The sequence below is a fragment of the Abramis brama genome, assembly GCF_963993115.1.
Source record: "Abramis brama genome assembly, chromosome: 8".
Lineage (NCBI taxonomy): Eukaryota > Metazoa > Chordata > Actinopteri > Cypriniformes > Leuciscidae > Abramis > Abramis brama.
The window spans coordinates 41,960,955-41,979,694 of record NC_139970.1 but is presented as its reverse complement, the minus strand read 5'-3'; the positions used below and the strand labels follow the sequence as shown (position 1 = coordinate 41,979,694).

The following is an 18,740-nucleotide window of genomic DNA, read 5'->3' as shown; positions in this document are numbered from 1 at the left end:
ATCCACGTTTTCTGCGTTGTGGAAATCATAGGGTCCTTCATACTACTTTTTATTTTCTTTAGACGATATTCTGAACATGCTCTTTGTGTTGGTTAGTATTTGAAATGCTGAAATGCTTTGGAGTTGTGTGAATAGTTCTTTAGGTTTGTTCAGGTTGTTGAAGTAGGACCAATATAACCTGGTTTATTTACTGCATGTCTCTCATACCTCAATGACACACCCCAGTTAGCCCCGCTTTACCTCCAGACACATTTAAGGGTCAACACTGTTTACATGGGGGACTGTCACATGTTATTTTAACCCTGAGAGAGTTTATATATAGCATCTCCAGACCTTCCCCCAGGCTCCAGTTTAACATCGTCTTCAAGTCGTGTTGGAATGATCATATTCATGAGATGAACGCCACCATAATATAGTCAGCAGTGGAGGAAGGTGTTTTGTGAGCCATGACTTTCCCATTTGAGGCCGTGTCATTTAAAAAGGCCATATTATGCACTTTTACAAAGCCTTGATTTTGTTTTTGGGCTGTTTTTGAATGTTAAAAAAACCCCACATACATTATTTTCCCCATATTCTCCATAGTTGCAGCTCCTTTCTTCCCAGTCTGTCAGTTTAGTTGCTGTCTCTATGAAGCCCCTCCTTCTGAAAAGCACACTGTGCTCTGATTGGTCGGCTGGACTAGCGTGTTGTGATTGGTCAACTGGTGTTTTGGGAAATTACCATTATTTTGTTTCACTATTGCTTAAACATTTGTTTACCTGAGAAGAAGAGGGAAATAAATGTTCTTCTTGATTGAACAAAATCATTTACACCAATATTTTTATAGTTTAGAATTTTTATTTTATTTTAATATTAATATTACATTTTTATTCAGTATGTAAGTTTTAGTAGTGCATTTGTAAGTTGCAGTTTAGTTTTTCATGGACATATAATTGTATGTAGTATCTATACATCTGTAGATATCTGTTTATATGTTTTAACTTCATATTTTAATTGTAGTAATTAGAGATTGTTCATAAATATTTTTCGAATGCATTTTAATTTCATATTTTAGTTATAGTTTAAAAATCAGTTGAGGATAGTAATTTAGTAAGTTTAGTAAGTTTTTTATTTACCTTCTGATTTTAAAGCCTTCTTTACCCTTTAACCCTCTGGGGACCAAGCTGTTTTTGGGGTCCTTGAGATGTTCTGACATGCCTTGACATTTGTGCTTTTTTCAGTTATTTATAAACATGTTAATGGCAAAGGTGTAAATTCACTCTATATAGCACAAACAGGGCTACCATAATATGCGAGCAACGTGTATGTAGATGTTTGTATTTTTAAGAGAATAATGTTTATGCGTGGTTATTGGAAAAAATTAAAATGAAAGTTGCTGAATTAAGACCACAAAACACATATTAAATATGTGTCCACAAGACTTTTGACTAATGGATGTTGGAAAAAATACATTGATTTAAATGGTGTAAAACAGGTTTTGCTTGGAAAGCCAATATGCGAGGGGGAGGAGTAGTTTACACCTTAGATTATGAATGTCCCACCCACTCTGCATAATGAGCCATTCATCAGGTGTGACACTGACTGAGCCACAATGCAAGGACAAAAGATGTATTTAGAAGAAGACTTATATTGACCATTTAAGATTTCGCTTACATCTCTCTTGTAAATATGTTTTGCTATTTTATTAAAAATGTTACAATTACAACAATAATTACAATTTCAACAATATTTCAAGTGTACTCTTTCTTTGTAAAAAAAATAAATAAAAAAAGATTATAGGCCTACATTTTATCATATGTATTCATTAGTTTGAATATAGCCAACATTGGAACATCTAACATCTTAGTCTATGAATTTATTTTTGACAAAAATAGTATTTTTTTTGCAGTTTAATACGTTGCTTATACAAATACATTTTATTTCAACATATTCCAGTCGATTTTTACTCATCTCAGTAGGCTATAGCAAAGCAGTTTATTCTTTCACACACAGACGCGCGATTCATATTTAGGCTAAACAGTCTTTACAAATATGTCCCCTTCATTCATCTCACAGAAAGATGCGATTCATCTTTTTGCGGTTTACATAGGCCTACACTAACGTTATTCCATAACGTTATTCCACACGTGAGAAAAGAAAACAGCCTACCTCACTCCTCAGCGGAATCTGCTCCTCATTTCAGGAGATATTGCTCCTCATCAGCACTGTTCTGAGGAATCTTTTCTCCATAAGGTAGGCTATAATGTCTCACTCGCGAGGAGTCGCGACGCGCTTTGTTTACAGCTGATGTGGGCGTTTCACAGCTCTGAAATAGTTCTCAGAATTTGCGTTTGAATAGCACGCGCTCTCCGGGGAGTGGTCACATTACTGTGAATTAGCTCGTAATGAGCTCGACAGGAGTCGCTCTCTTTTTATACAGATTACAGAAGCTGAGAATATTTGTTTTTTATATAAATGACTTCATTTAAAAGATGCGATCTCAAGCTTTATGCCCGTGGGTCTGTTTGCCTGTTTGACTGAATTTTCGCGGAGTTATAGATCATTTTCGAACGCGTTTCAAATGGGAGTTTACTGACAGAGAGAAGGCAGAAATCGCATCATGTTAATTTTTCTTTATTTGTCAAAAAGCAAAACACTTTATTTTTATTGTGAGTATACAGAAAAAAAATAGAAACTGAACAGGATCGATTGATGTATTACACGAAAATGAAAGATCAAAATTAACAGAGCATTTAGTGTTTATTTTCATTGCTAAAAAAAAAAAACGAGAAAAACGCGCGGGCGCGTTTGTGGTCCCCAGAGGGTTAATAGGTGAGTTTCAGTCACGTGATTATGATGACGCGCGAAGGCGGGGCGATTTCAGATGGAGGGCAGGAAGTAAACACGGAGAATACGTCTATGGAGGAAACCGTTGCGGAGTTGTCCGTATTGTACCTTTATCCGATTTTTTTGACCGTCCGTTTACACGTTCTTTCAACTCTGACCCATATCCGATTCATGTGTTTACACTTGCCATACTATCTGAAACATCGCAAATGCTTAAATGGTTAAATTCTCTTGCACAGATGGACGAACGTGAAATATGCTTGATCCTAGCTCTGCGATGTATGCGAAGTTCGCCAAACATCACCATGATTATGAGGCGAAGGAGGACGAAAAGTGCCATCATTGCACATATGCTTCAGTTATTGTGTGTGAGAGAGATGTCAGGACTGGTGGGAGCATATTGTGTTTAAATATTGCCTTTAACCGCGGAGACGTTGCCTAATGCCTCAGAAAATCCAATCCGCCTGACAGTCGCATTGGCACATATCTGATTTATTTCCACATATGAGTGAGGCCTGAAACCGATCTCGAAATATCCGAATGCATGCGTTCTTTGCCTGTTTACACTGTCATAGAACACATCCGATCTGTGTCACATGAGCAAAAAATCGGAATTGGGTCACGTTTCACTGACAGTGAGTGTAAACGAGACCTAAGTAAATGAGCATTTAACGACATCATAATGCTATATAAACACAGACACAAAAACCCGTTGGCTAGCTAACATACCTCCGACAAAGTGGTCGCTGCAGACATGGGCATTAACAGACTCTGCTCCTCCCGACCGCAGACGTAACTTACGTTAAAAATCCACTTTTTACGGCGTTGTTCTGTGAGCTTTTTACATTTCTCACCTTTATGAGTGACAATCTTCCGTACTCTATAAAAACCCTTTCCCTTTTCTCGATTAGAACGATTGGAGCAGCCGTAAACTACACAAAACATTGGCTTTTTTTTCAGACGGCAGATCCTCAGCTATTTCACTTCCAGCCCTCCATCTGAATTTCGCGCTCTCGCGATACAGCAGCGTGACGTCACGTGAAACCAACCTATTGTGTTTACACAATCTTGTAAATGTACGCAGATTTGTTAAATTTATTAATGTAATGTTCAACAGAATTCCAACCACAGAAAACATTTCATAAGCTCAATGTACAGTATGTGTGTACGCCACCTTAAAGGGGTGGTTGAATATGATTTCACTGTTCTAACTTTAGTTAGTGTGTAATGTTGCTGTTTGAGCATAAACAACATCTGCAAAGTTACAACGCTCAAAGTTCAAAGCAAAGGGAGATATTTGCTTTTAAAGAAATTGCTTTTTAAGGACTACAACAAACGGCTGGTAGAGACTACACAACATTCCGCCCGGGTTAGTGACATCACCAACCCTAGAATTTACATAAACCCCGCCCCCTGAACACAATTTATAGATTATCAAGACAGAATATGCTAATCAATGACTAGAAGATAACTACACATAAACTACATAAACTCATCAACTAACCATTCAGAAATGTCCTGTTGCTTCTACATGTTGTCACTTCTTCTTGAGTCTCTCCATCATTGTCTGACTCGGTTTTGAACATAAAAGGCTAAAAGTTTTTGAAATTTTCAGTGTATGTCTGTGTGAGGTAAAAGGACACAAGCTGTTGAAGCTCCGCCCCCTGTGCCGGGAACAGCAGCTCATTTGCATTTAAAGGAACAGACACAAAACGGTGTGTTTTTGCTCACCCTCAAAAAGTGAGAACTTTAACATGCTGTATAAAAATATCTGTGGGGTATTTTGAGCTAAAACTTCACACACACACTCTGGGGACATCAGAGACTTATTTTACATCTTGTGAAAAGGGCATTATACCACCCCTTTAACTTCTCACACTTGCACAGCTGAAATTACTAGGTTGTTATATCATTATTTTATTTAGGATTATTTTACACCTAACATTTTTGTAATTTGTCTTAGTTTTTTAACCCTCACTTGAATGCACATCAAGTCATGATGTTTCCGAACTAAGTAGGAATTTGCCAGTTGCACTATAAAGGCATCATAGCGTCTGCGGTGGATCTACGGCCTGCGGGTCTCGATCTCCGTTAGCGTAAGCGGATACGGCTCCCTTTCCCACCTCAGAGAACAGCAGGACGCAAAACAGCTCTCGGCATTCCCAAGACTTCCCAACCTTCCTGGGAATGTGAAGGCTCTGTCTGTAAATACCTGTTCTCACGCCTCATCTCCCAAACATTCAGAAAAACTGTAGGAAGAAAGCAAACAGTGTCATGTGGAATTAGGAATTAGTCCGCATGCTTCACTAATAGCATTAATAATGCATAATTAGCCCCAGTGTGTGTGTACTTCATAATGATGGTTAATTAAAGTTAATTAAAGTGGTTAAAGTCCTGCTGCCAGACTTTCAGCTTTTTGACTGAAAGTGTAATCGGCGTTTGTTTAACACGCACTTGTTTCCTCCGTCACACGAATCAGAGCGCTCCAAAACGGTTTAGCAAAAGTTGGGTCAGAAAAATGCTGCCAAGAGCAAATCTAATGTGGTTGATGGTTTTTGTGTGATAGTTTAACGAAAACATCTGTGAATAATGGAGTTATTCATTCATTTTTTTTTCCATTTGCTGTGAAATTCAGTTTTTCCAGAAATCCATTTAACATCTGATAACATTTGTTTGCGTTGATAAACTTAAAGATTGTTGTACTGAAATATTTTCTTTCACTACCATACCAATTATTGGTTGACATGTTCTTGCATTGCATTGCATTATTATGCATTGTGTTCTGGCTGATTTTTCAACACATCAACACTTTGGGCCCTATTTTAACCATCTAAAGCACATGGTCCAGAGCGCACGGTGCTAAGGTCGTGTCTGAATCCACTTTTTGTAGTTTAACGACGGGAAAAATGGCCTAAAAGGGTTGTCCCTCTTCTCTTAATTGAGTAATGGGTGTGTTTTGGGTGTAAAACACTCCCTCAAAAATTCCCTCCCCTCAATCTGCATGTTTTCTGTAGGTTGTGAACTTCCTCCTGTAAAGCAGAGAGGTCTGCATTCATCATGTGTTCATTAAAGCTCTTGCAGTGTGTGTGTGTGTGTGTGTGTGTGTGTGAGTTCAGCTCTTAATTAAAGCTGCTTTTACTCACACATTCTGTAGAGTCGGTCTCTGTAAACACACACACACTCTGATCTCACACACACTCCTGCTTCCTCCATATCGTCCTGTTCGGCTTTAATGGCCTGTAAAAATCTTTCATGATGGTGAGGATGTTGTTTTGGTTTTTGCCCTTCGGTCGTGACATATATTTAAACAGCAAAGTTATTTCAGAGAGTCATTTTATGTATATCCAGGGGCTAACTGGAGATCTCTGCAGATGGAGAATATTTACCATGCATAAATGTTTCCAATGAGTTATTTTTTAGATATTCGTTCCTGTGACACTGATATTACTTTGCTGTTTTTCATTATTTATGACCAACAGTGCAAGTTACTCTCTCACCGAAGCTGCACTTGTGATCAAAAGTGCACTTTATTTAGGTGACGTAATGTGAGGAATATTTCACAACATAGATTGTGAAGGAAAAAGAAAAAGTTCTGATGGTAAAAGTTCTATCTATCTATCTATCTATCTATCTATCTATCTATCTATCTATCTATCTATCTATCTATCTATCTATCTATCTATCTATCCTGTCTGTCTATCTATCTATCTATCTATCTATCCTGTCTGTCTATCTATCTATCTATCTATCTATCCTGTCTGTCTGTCTATCTATCTATCTATCTATCTGTCTGTCTGTCTGTCTGTCTGTCTGTCTGTCTGTCTGTCTGTCTGTCTGTCTGTCTGTCTATCTATCTATCTATCTATCTATCTATCTATCTATCTATCTATCTATCTATCTATCTATCTATCTATCTATCTATCTATCTATCTATCTATCCTGTCTGTCTATCTATCTATCTATCTATCTATCCTGTCTGTCTGTCTGTCTGTCTGTCTGTCTGTCTGTCTGTCTGTCTGTCTATCTATCTATCTATCTATCTGTCTGTCTGTCTGTCTGTCTGTCTGTCTGTCTGTCTGTCGGTCGGTCGGTCGGTCGGTCGGTCGGTCGGTCGGTCGGTCTGTCTGTCTGTCTGTCTGTCTGTCTGTCTGTCTGTCTGTCTGTCTGTCTGTCTGTCTGTCTGTCTGTCTGTCTGTCTGTCTGTCTGTCTGTCTGTCTGTCTGTCTGTCTGTCTGTCTGTCTATCTATCTATCTATCTATCTATCTATCTATCTATCTATCTATCTATCTATCTATCTATCTATCTATCTATCTATCTATCTATCTATCTATCCTGTCTGTCTATCTATCTATCTATCTATCTATCCTGTCTGTCTGTCTGTCTGTCTGTCTGTCTGTCTGTCTGTCTGTCTGTCTATCTATCTATCTGTCTGTCTGTCTGTCTGTCTGTCTGTCTGTCTGTCTGTCGGTCGGTCGGTCGGTCGGTCGGTCGGTCGGTCGGTCGGTCGGTCGGTCGGTCGGTCGGTCGGTCGGTCGGTCGGTCGGTCGGTCTGTCTGTCTGTCTGTCTGTCTGTCTGTCTGTCTGTCTGTCTGTCTGTCTGTCTGTCTGTCTGTCTGTCTGTCTGTCTGTCTGTCTGTCTGTCTGTCTGTCTGTCTGTCTGTCTGTCTGTCTGTCTGTCTGTCTGTCTGTCTGTCTGTCTGTCTGTCTGTCTGTCTGTCTGTCTGTCCTGTCTGTCTGTCTATATATCCATCTATCCGTCCGTCCGTCTATCCTGTCTTGTCTATTTGTCTATCTATCTATCTGTCTGGTATATCTGATCCTCTTGTTTGTTACTGAATGATGAACTGTAGTTCATGCAAGGCCATGTGTGTTTTGATCGTTCACACACACGGGTTATCTTGACCTGCACTTGCGGTCTCGTCATGGTTTTCCGAAAGAAAGTTTGGGTCGCTTTGATTTCTTCATATCTGTGGGAGAAACTTAATTTCATCTCAGCATTTGTGTCTCTTGTGTGTTCTGCTCTTGCGTCTGAAAAGCTTCTGAGGAGAGAATCCACTTTGAGAGGTACACCATCAAGAAAATCCAGTGAAGGACATATAAATGTTGTTTACAAAGTTGTGATTGCCTCTCGAGATCTCCAACTCGAACCTCCGAGGCTTCATGAGATGCTTTAAAACAACGTTTAGCATTGAAACTCCTGTCCCGCAGGTAGACTCTGTTCGTTTTCTTGAAAAATCTGACACTGGCCCTTAGATGATGTCATATTTAGGTAAGAACTTTAGAGCATTAGACATTAGTTATGAATCTCTCAGTGTTTTAAGGCTGTTTGAAAATGGGTTTTCTTGCTGAAATGTGAAAAAAGCAGCGCTGGACATGATTGAAAACTTCTACTGCTTTAGTTTAGGCTGTCGTGATAACCGCAATATTGTAGTACCGCGCTACTGACAGGCCAACCGCAGAAGAATGCAAGTAACCGCAGCAACCACGATATTCGTGTTTTCTTTTTTCAAAAGGCTATACCCTTCTTGTTTTGAACTTCGTGCCATGTGTATTAAATGTTAAATAAGCTAATTATGATAACAAGTCTGTTTATCATGGTGATTTGTACAGAGGCTTTGTGGATTTGCACTTAAGCCCAAAAATTATAAAAAAAATTTATCGTAAGTGGTTGCATTCAATTGATTTTATCTACATTTAAACAAATGCATTAAGTTGAACTTAAAGCTACACTGTGTAGGATTTTCTCCCATCTAGCGGTGAAATTGTTTATGACTACCAACTGAATATTACTTTCTAGCCCCTCCCATTCTGAGGGCTTTTTAACTCCTACGGCGGCCGTATTATTTCAAATCTGCCGGCAGTCGCGACTGATCTCCCCCTCGCATTCGTCACGGTGCCACTGCGTGTAAAAACGCGAAAGGCGAAGCTTGAATTTCCAGGTACTGTATGTCCCTCTTTGGCCAATGTATTTTCAAGATGGAGGCGCAACATGGCTGCCGCCATTCGAGCGACTGACTCGTATGTATTCTAAATGGCAGATTATACACTTACGAGAATACTTGATTAGTTGGTAGAAGTAATTACACATTAATGAGCACATATCATTTTAAAAGAACAAAGGGCCCTATTTTAACGATCTGAAACGCAAGTGTCAAAGCGCAAAGCGCAAGTAACTTTGTGGGCGGGTCTTGGCGCTGTTGCTATTTTCCCAGCGGGATAAATGACTCTTGCGCCAGGCGCAAATCTAAAATGGGTTGGTCTGAAGTAGCTTCATTATTCATAGGTGTGGTTTGGGCGTATCGTGAAATAAACCAATCAGAGCGACATCTCACATTCCCTTTAAGAGCAGACGCGCTTTGTTCTAAAGCGGATTCCTATTATAACGGCGTATTTGCCAGACGCGCGCCAGGAGCGGTTCACAGCCAAGGAGAGCAACGCTCTCGTCAGGGACGTTGGGGATGGAGAAACCCACCCAAATTAACTTCGGTTAAAAAGGCGTATGATAATTTGGGTAAATGTGTAAGCTAGATGTATGCTTTTATAATAAATTGTCTATCTATCTATCTATCTATCTATCTATCTATCTATCTATCTATCTATCGTAATAATATATGATTTGCAAAAATGAAAACTGCTGCTTCTGTGTAGATGAGAGAATCAAAGTGTATGCGCGTTGTGCACACGCTACATTGATTATGGCCAAGCATGCACCCTTAAAATAGCTTATGAATAACATGCGCAACGCGCCACTGACTTTAAACTATTTTTTCCTGGTTAGTGGCGCAATTGTTTTCTAAACCTGCAAAATAGCATGAAGGAACGTTTGCGCCGGAACACGCCTCCTTTTTTGCGCTGAACCGCCCAGGGAGCGCAAGTTCATTCCCTAGTTTAGCGACGTGCTTCTGTGGAGGGAAAAGCGCGCTTTGCGCGGGTGCAAAATAGGAATGATACATGCGTCGGTGTACAAAGTCAATTGCGCTGGGTGCAAGATAGGGCCCAAAGTGTTTTTTGCTAAGAATCAACTTAAAAAATTACACAGTGTAGCTTTAATCAATTTTAGTTCAACTTAATGCATTTGTTTAAATGTAGATAAAATCAATTGAATGCAACCACTTACGATAAAAAAATTGATTAATTTCAGCAAATAATTTTTTTCAGTGTAGTGACTAAAATTGTTTTTCCCTATAGCAATATAATTTGACTTATTAACTTTTAAAAGAGAAGAGAAAGCAGTGCAGTGATTTATCTCCTGTTAAAAGCATGAAACTATTGACATTCAAGGGATATTTTTCCTGTTCAGTTTATGTCATGTTCATCAATTTGCAAGTTGATGGGCCAGTGCAGTTTATGTTAATGTTTATATTATTTGATTTTATTCATGTTTAGGACATTTTGTTGACTTTTACTCTCTGATATGTGAAATGGCATTGTTCTGAACATTTCTACACAAACAGAGCCGTGTTGTTATGAATTAATAGTCAACCCTGCCACCCACCACTAACCTCTCACAGCTCGTTAATTAAGCAGAGAATGTTGTTGATTGGACTTGATTGGCTGTCATGGAGATCATGCGGGTGGTTGAGGCTCATAGGGACTAGTGTTGTCAAAAGTACCGAAATTTTAAAAAGTAGGTACTGAAATTTTAAAAATTGTATTTTATAGAACTTTATTTGGAGTTTGCATATAAAAAAATAATTGTTTTATATAAGAAGTGCATCAGTTTAATCACTTTCATGCATTTACAGGCAGATCTTGAGCTTTCGGACACACAGGCGTGTGGTGGTAATCAGCTAAAGTTGTAAAGGCATAAATATATATTATTTTCGATACTCTGTTAAAGTTAACTGTTGATGTTTGAGTTACAAAGTGAGAGGTGTGTGTTAGAGATTTGGTTCTTTTATATGTTAACGTGAGATATCCTCCGTTTGTCCTCCCTGTACTACATCTATAAGTCTGATGCGGATAAATTTGGTTCATGTTCGCCTGCGGGCCGGTGGACATGCGTGATGCCATTGCTGTGTCACATTCCCCAAGGCCACGACTGGTACCTGCTCACGCGTACACTTTCTCTGCCACACAATACACTATTTTTAGCCCCGTCCTGAAACGTTCCAGGGGCCTGCGGAAGATAAAACATGTTCGGTTTGTTCATGACTCTCATGTGCTCAGTTTTATGAGGTGCTCTGTGTTATTAATGTTAAGCAATAGTCCCGTTTTATGAAGGCGTTTGTGTATTAATACGTCTGTTTGATGAAAGCTAGAGTTTTACAGCAGGGTATTATAACAGAGAATATTAAAGGAAAAGTTCTCCCAAAAATGAGAGAATGCCATCATTTACTCACCCTAATGTTGTTCCAAACCTGATTTAATTTAATATGATAGTCAAATGGACTACTTTTATGACTTGCTTTGCCATTTTTGTAGCTTGACAACATCCCAATCAACTTTTATTTTATGGAAGAGCTTGTTTTGTGTTTTTTACAGAAGAAATTCAGATTGGAATGACATGAGGGTGAGTAAATGAAAGGATTTTCATTCATTACATCTTGAATGTGTGTCTGCTGTACAGTAACGCCCAGGTGTGATCTTAGTATGACTCTTCAAAGTAAAGATGGCTTAGTTGTTTAGAATATGTTTCAGTGTGTAGTCTCAGTCTCAGACGACACGCCCAGGACCACCCACAGTCCTTCTGCAGACCGTCTGCACACAAAACTAGAAAACAGTTGTGAAAATCGCAAGATGCCGCAATTATTATTTTATCCTAACAAATTGTGAGATTCACCCAAAATACAGGAGTACAGTACTGTGCAAAAGTCTTAGGCATGTTAATACCCCCATCCCCCCCCCCCCCCCCCCCCCCAAAAAAAAATGGTTTTAAGTCAGTTATTTATATCTTTTGCTGTAGTGTGTCAGTAGGAAATAACAGTTTACATTTCCAAACATTCTTTTTGCCATTAATTGTAATAATCCAGTGAGATGTGTGTATGCACAAGGAGTCTGACAACAGCCGGTCTGATCTGATCTCACCATCATCGAGTCCGTCTGTGATTACATGAAGAAACAGAAGAAACTGAGACAGACTAAATCCAGAAGAACTGCGGGAACGTCTCCGAGACGCTTGAAGAAACCTTCCTGCAATTAACATGCCTAAGACTTTTGCACAGTACTGTATGTTGTTCATTCCTATTTCACCATTTTATTATGGCGGTTTAGTCTCTTTCAAATAAACTCAACACTCAATGGCACAAAAAACAAACCCGACTGTGATTGGTCGCTTCACTTGTACTGTCGTAGGTGGTTCTTGGCCAGCAGACTGCGATTGCATTGTGAAGCAGACTTTGTTGATGGCCTGTGTGATGTGTTTAAAGAGTTTTATTGTACCTCCTGCTCACTTGAGAGATGAGAGACAGCTTTGTTGTCTTTTATTTGTAATAGCTCATTTGATATTAGGGCTGGGCGATAAAACGATAACGATAATTATCGCGATATAATTTTTCCCCGCTAAAACGATATCAAGAGTTCAATAAATGTTCGATAATGTTTATGTGCCAAAAGCAGAACGAAACTCATTTGAACAGCGCTGACAAACAGGAGAAACACTGTGTGCAACGATACAATCAAAAGGCTTATCCGTCTATAAATTCCCATCATTTACCATGGATTTACTGTAACGTTAGCCTAGTAATATTAACTGCACCATGAAATGTGGGATATACATATTGAATTGTATTATATTATTAATGTAGACAATGTATTAAAGGACTAATGGAATATAATTACAGTATTTAATAATGTATTTAGGCTACTGTTTTTCATACAAATACCATAGAATCCATAAAGTTAAATTTTGCCATGATAGTGAGGTGCCATAGGCTATGCCTGGTTTTATCTGTGGTTTTATCTATGATACTGGATGACCAATGGTTAATTTGAATAGAGCTCAAACAGTCAGAATATCACATTTTACCAAATACCAAATTTTGTTAATGAACATACATTTAACATAGTAAATCTGCATTCTAACTCAAGCTAATACTACTGTCAACTCACTGTCAGATATGCGTTTCGAGACAAAACATGTAATATTAATATTGCAGCCTGCACTGCAAACTGTGCTGAAGATACGTGCCATCAAAGTCAGGCAACACAAACCTGTTTCAAGACTTGAAGCAATATCCCCCATTAGCACATGTAGAAACTAAGAAATTAATTTTCCAATAAAGATATTTATTTTGTTAAGGAAAAATGACAAATGTTTGAATGTTCTACCTCAGATTTGTGAAGTGTTTGTCATGATATGTTCTGACAATAAAGAGTAGTTTAAAACCACAATTAACGCTCTGGTATACAACTTTCACTTAGGAGCAAAAATCTGCCTTTAAACTTGAAAGAAATAAAGATTTGACATTTATCGTGATAATTATCAATAAAACAATTATTGTAACACATTTTTTTGGCTATATCGCCCAGCCCTATGTTTAGTGTCAGTGGTTGAGAGAGTTGTATGTACTGAATGTTTCCTCTCTCGTTTCTCTACCACACCCAGCACTCCTCGGCCGGTCTCGCCATCAGCGTGAGGGAATCTGAGAACAAGTCGTGTCACATGCGTGGAAATTAAACCAAGTCAGAGCTGCAGGCCTAATCAGTTTAGCCACTGTAGAACGAGAGACAGAAAAGGATTGTCCAGTGAACATGATGTCTCTGACTCCATCATGGCAGAAAATGCTGATTGCTTAAGATGTAAATATTTGCTGCATAAGTGTTTCTTATCCAGCTTCTTCTCCCATGATTACTAGCGTTTGTTCAGAGGCTTATTCCCTGGAAGGGAGGCAGTTCTCTGTAGAGCTTCATTAATCCACATGAAACACTAGCCTGGTCCTACCAGACTCTCCTACATTTCATTTGTACAGAGAGTCTGGCCACTCTCCATTGACAAGTGTTAACTTCCTTGAAGGCGGAAACTCTGTTGAAGTTTAAAACTATTGGATCTGCCATAACCAATCGCTAACGTTTGATCGTGACGTCACCCTACAACTCAAACTAGTGCACGACCTCAACGTCATCGTTCTCAGCCACTCCCTCTGTTCGCTGATTGGACCGGTAAAAATTTGACCGGAGAAAACCCACGAATATACCGCAAACCCAGACGAAAATGAAAATTGAGCAGAAGTACGTAGGAGGGCGGAGCCAGGCTAATGAAACACCATCGCTGCGTCCGAAATCACGTACTGTATGAGTGTGACGGTTAAAAAAGTATGTTCTATCTATATAGTATAAATGTAATCCGGACATACTACGTCCACCATGTTGTCATTATCACGTGACCTACCGGTCTTCAATTGCGTCCCTTCACCTCCATTCATAAATCCTCTCCTGTGGCCTCATGGGATAGTAACGTTTCCATCAAATGCGCACTTCAGAATCTCACTAGAAGTAGTAGGTCATCCGGGGACTTTTCTCCTACTGTTTTTTAGTAGGGAAGTATTCGATTTCGGACACAACGCATAAATCCATAAGCAACATGCAAGACTGCAACTTTATTTATGCAACTATTTTATTAAGAATTTTGATGTTTTTGGCTTGTTTGAAGTTTGTTAAACCTCAGAGGTTGAAACATAGTGACCTTAGTTTTAGTCTTAGTTTAGTCTTCACTATTAATTAACTTGCATATTACTAGCATATTGGCTGTTTATTAGTACTCATAAAGCACATATTAATGGCTTATTCTGCACGACCATATTCTACATCCCCTAATTGTACCTCATACCTAAACATAACCTCTACAACAACTACCGTATTAACTTTTAGTTAGCAGTAAATAAGGAGTTTATTGAGGCAAAAGTCATTGTTAAAAGTGAATGTGTTTCCCAAACTAAAGTGACCACTTTTTCTAAAAAAAGATTTTTGTGAAAAATACATAATTTTTCCCTAAATGTCTGCTCTGTCAAATATTCACATTATATTTGAGATGATTTTGCTTAAAATTTTAGTACTATTGTAAATATCATAATTTCAATGTTTTACTGCTTTCTTGTTGACCTTAAAGTTTCCTAAAAATGGTCCGTTCAGTCTGTCCACTTTAATCAATTGATTCAAAACTCTGATTCACTAATTAATTTGCATCATCACTGTTTATTTCTGTATAGTTATATTGGTGCATATAAATGAAAATGGTTGAATATGATTTTTCCTTGTGTTCATTTAGTGAAAAACAACATTTCTTTATTATTTTAACTAGATTTCATCAGTATTTTATATCTTACATTAATTCTTTTGAATCTGCTGAACTGCAATGACTGTTTTTGGGGAAAAAAGTTAAAGCACGTTAAATATCTAGAATTTGTCAAATAGATATCAGCTTATGATTTTTTATTTTTAGCTACATCGCCCTGCGCTAATTTTATGTCCTTCTCAGCAGAAATCGACTCAGAACCTGGACAACTGAAATAAATGACAGTATAAGACCTCACAGCTAATTAAAGCACATTAGTTCAACGTTAATTATTGATTCTGAACATGGCGGTATGTTGGGTGTTTGCCGCGGGCAGTGTAAAGGGCACCTGTTAACAGCTTGTTGCATTGACTCTGGCATTCGCAGAACAGATGTTTTGCCTGTACTGAACGAAGAGCATTTGTTTGGCTTTTCTCCGGAAGACGAGAGCTCTGCTGAAATGTCCTCCGGTGCCGAGCTGTGTCGTAGCGGTGGGGTTTCGGGGAGCATGTAAATGTGCCCCTGCTGCGCTCAAGCATGAATGAAAGCAGACGGTGAGAACATATGAGAGGGACTTAGGCTTGTGCATTGTTTTGTTTTTTTTAAATGTCAAGAGATGACATCTGTGGAAATGATCATGCTCTTCAACCAGGGCTGGGGATTGACACATTTCACGCTTCGATTCAGTTTGATTGCAAATATGAATTTGCTTATGCAATTGTGAATCATATTTTGAAAAGAAAGACCCCATACCTGTGTGCTGAATGAGAGGTTTGTGGAAACGCACCGAGTCTACAGGAATTCTTATGTGTGGCACTGAGATGAGAGAGATGAAAGAGTAATGAGAAAATGGAGATTAATAACAAACTCCCCTTCATCTGTTCATTCTCATGATAACATATTCATACTTGCCCTCTGCTTTCACTCCATACAGACTGATCAAATAGTTTGTCATCATTTACTCGCCCTCATGTTGTTTCAAACCCTTTTATCTTTATGCAACTCTATTTTAAGTCAAATTATCGAGTCGTGAGGAACAGACTGAAATTTGACTCATTGCTCATAAACTTTGTTAGTCACATTAACACTAGGTTTGTGTTTGGTTCTTGTGTTTGTTGCAGCTGATTTTTATTCATTTGTTTTTTTCATTGCTTGAGATTGTCACTTCATTTCTTTTCATATTCATACTCCATTCTTTATTTCTCTCTTCTTTTATTCAGTCTTTTAATGGTTAATTTGCTCTCAACCTTCTAACACCCATTTTTTGTTGTGTTCTTCCTTTTGCTTTGTCATTCAGTGTTAAAGATGTGTTCAGTCACACATACACACAGCTGCTGCATCCTAATGAAGAGTGTGTTTTTAACATCCAGTAGCAATGTGGTCTCTCGTGTAGGATTGTCGATCAAGATTCAAGGCTTCTTATTCCGAACTGGTTCCATATAAAACAAATACAGTTTGAAACTGTGTAAATTCTCAGCATTCATTCTCAATTCTGATGTGAATTGTAACTGTTGAATGAAAAGTTAACTTCATTCATTGTTTCTTGCATTTTGAAAAAAGTCTTTGCAAAGCACATTTTTTTGTGGTGTGTGTATACATATATGAATCTTTGAAGATTTATTGATTTAAGAAAGATCTTCGGGCTTCAGGGGGTTTGTAAGATGATTAAAAAAAGCTAATAATTAATTATATTTTTTCCTTTAGAAAAAGATGCATAATTTACAATGTCAAGTCACCTTTGTTTTTAAAGCGCTTTATACAATACAGATTGTTTCAAAGCAGCTTCACAGTGATAAACAGGGAAATAACAGAATCATTGATGCAAACTTCATCAATTGTGAGACAAATTCAAATTCAGCTGTAAAGCATCTCTAAAAAGACATAATTCAGTTCAGTGTTGATTCAGTTTAGTTCAATAACTATGTAAAGTTAAATTATGAAACAAGCTTAATTAAGCTATAAGCAACTCTACAGAAGACAATAGTGTCGTTATTCAGCTCAATTCAGTTTAATTTTTCTTCTCATCTGTCAGTGCAGTCAAATTAATAATATTACTGAATATCAAAGAAAATCATGTTTTTAATGTTGTTTAAATGTCTATGTGGTGTTTATAATATGCTTGAAGACAAACCATGTGCAAATTCATCAGTCAACACCATTGCAGAGTATTTTCTTCTTAAAACTACGGCACACCAATGACGGGTTTGAAACAGACCCCGTTTCCTACAGTCACAAAAATGTAACCAATCCCGTCAATTTGCAGAGCGGGGCTTTTCATATCTGGTCAAAGGTTTCTATTTATTACAACGTATTTTTGCAGCGTTGAGCAATGTAGCCAATCACAGACATATCTGTTGATCTCTTGAACGCAGTGGCCAATCAGAGCCAGTGCTGAGTTTTACACGCTCACGAATCCTCTCATTATAACTAACAAAGTTTAGACACGATGTAAACGAGATTCATTGTGCAGTCTAGAGATTCATGAATTATATATTTTTGATATATGAACTAATGAACTAAGACAAGTGACAGCGTTTAAGTGATTATAAGTTGATAAAAGGATTCATTCTCAAAACTGCAATGAATGACAGCGATAACCATTAATACAAGATTGCCACTTGCCATTGGGTAGCGTTTACTACTTCAGTTAACTGAGTGAAAGTGGAGCAGGTTCGAGCTGGTGTGAGTGAGTGGAGGCGGGAACTAATTAGCATATTCATGGTTTCACGCATACTCGATGAGGTAAGGGTATGTAGGGTGTATAGTATTTTCATGGGGGAAAAAAGTTTAAATATGTCATTTTGATTATCAAAGATGAGTTTTAAGGGAGACAGTTAGTGACTGCAGGGCGACTTTAGTGAAAAGTGGAGCAAAATGGATTGTTTTTCCTTCAGAATAAGATGCATAATTTACAATAACACCACGAACATGAATTAAAAAACATAAATAAGAGTCAGTTTGGGGTTCACAATGATTTACATGAATCATGACATTCCTTGTCTGTTCCAGCAGTTGTCTCTGAATGACTGCGATGCAGGCGCTGGTGTGTGTCTGCGCAGATCCCGTGAGGTCTGTCTCTCTCGTTCACCCGTCTCTCTCTCTCTCTGTTTCAGAGCTGGCCGGTCCAGGCCCCTCCCCCGCCACTCAGGAGCTGATGACACGCCTGGGGTTCTTGCTGGGCGAAGGCATCCCGGGCTCCGCGCGCATACCTATGGACGACAAGAATGAAAAAAAGGTATTTTCCGCAGCTGCTGCCAGAGTGAGAGAGGGAGACAGGGAAAACTGCAAGGATTAAAGCTGCATGTTGCCGTCTGTCAGTGTGAGACAGACACAATGAAGAGCGTTTCAGAGCTGGAGTGTGTCTGTGCACGACCACAGTAAGTCATTCCCGTTTGCTCCGAGCCGCTGCATTGCTGATGAGAAACTTGAGGTCTGGTCCAGAAATAGTTTTGTTCTGTCAGGGTTTCGTTTAGTCTCTGGGTGATGAGATGATTAGGCTGAGGCGGTCCGAACGCCCTTCATGTGCGAAAGGCTTTTGTTTAATAAATCATAATCGTTCGTCGCTCTGGGAATCGCATGCAGAAGGAAGCAACAATGTGTGTCTTTGAGAGTTGTTAATGATCTGGCTTGCGTTGTGTTCTTGACGATGTTGTCCAGTGGGATTCGGTGAACGTCTTTAATCTGTTTCATCAGGCTGCCTTT

The 18,740-nt window shown here is 38.6% G+C and overlaps 1 protein-coding gene across 3 annotated transcripts in view; it reads left to right on the top strand.

Annotated features, from left to right (window-relative positions):
* Positions 1 to 18,740, top strand: part of tanc1b (tetratricopeptide repeat, ankyrin repeat and coiled-coil containing 1b) — a 193,585-nt gene that overhangs the window by 66,917 nt on the left and 107,928 nt on the right. For 2 of the 3 annotated variants that reach the window (XM_084122375.1, XM_084122374.1), the window contains exon 5: positions 18,152 to 18,273. In XM_084122375.1, coding sequence (XP_083978501.1) covers positions 18,152 to 18,273 — 122 coding nt within the window. Of the gene's footprint in view, positions 1 to 18,151; positions 18,416 to 18,740 lie in introns of those variants that run through there. The other variant, XM_084122376.1, reaches the window with a different exon arrangement.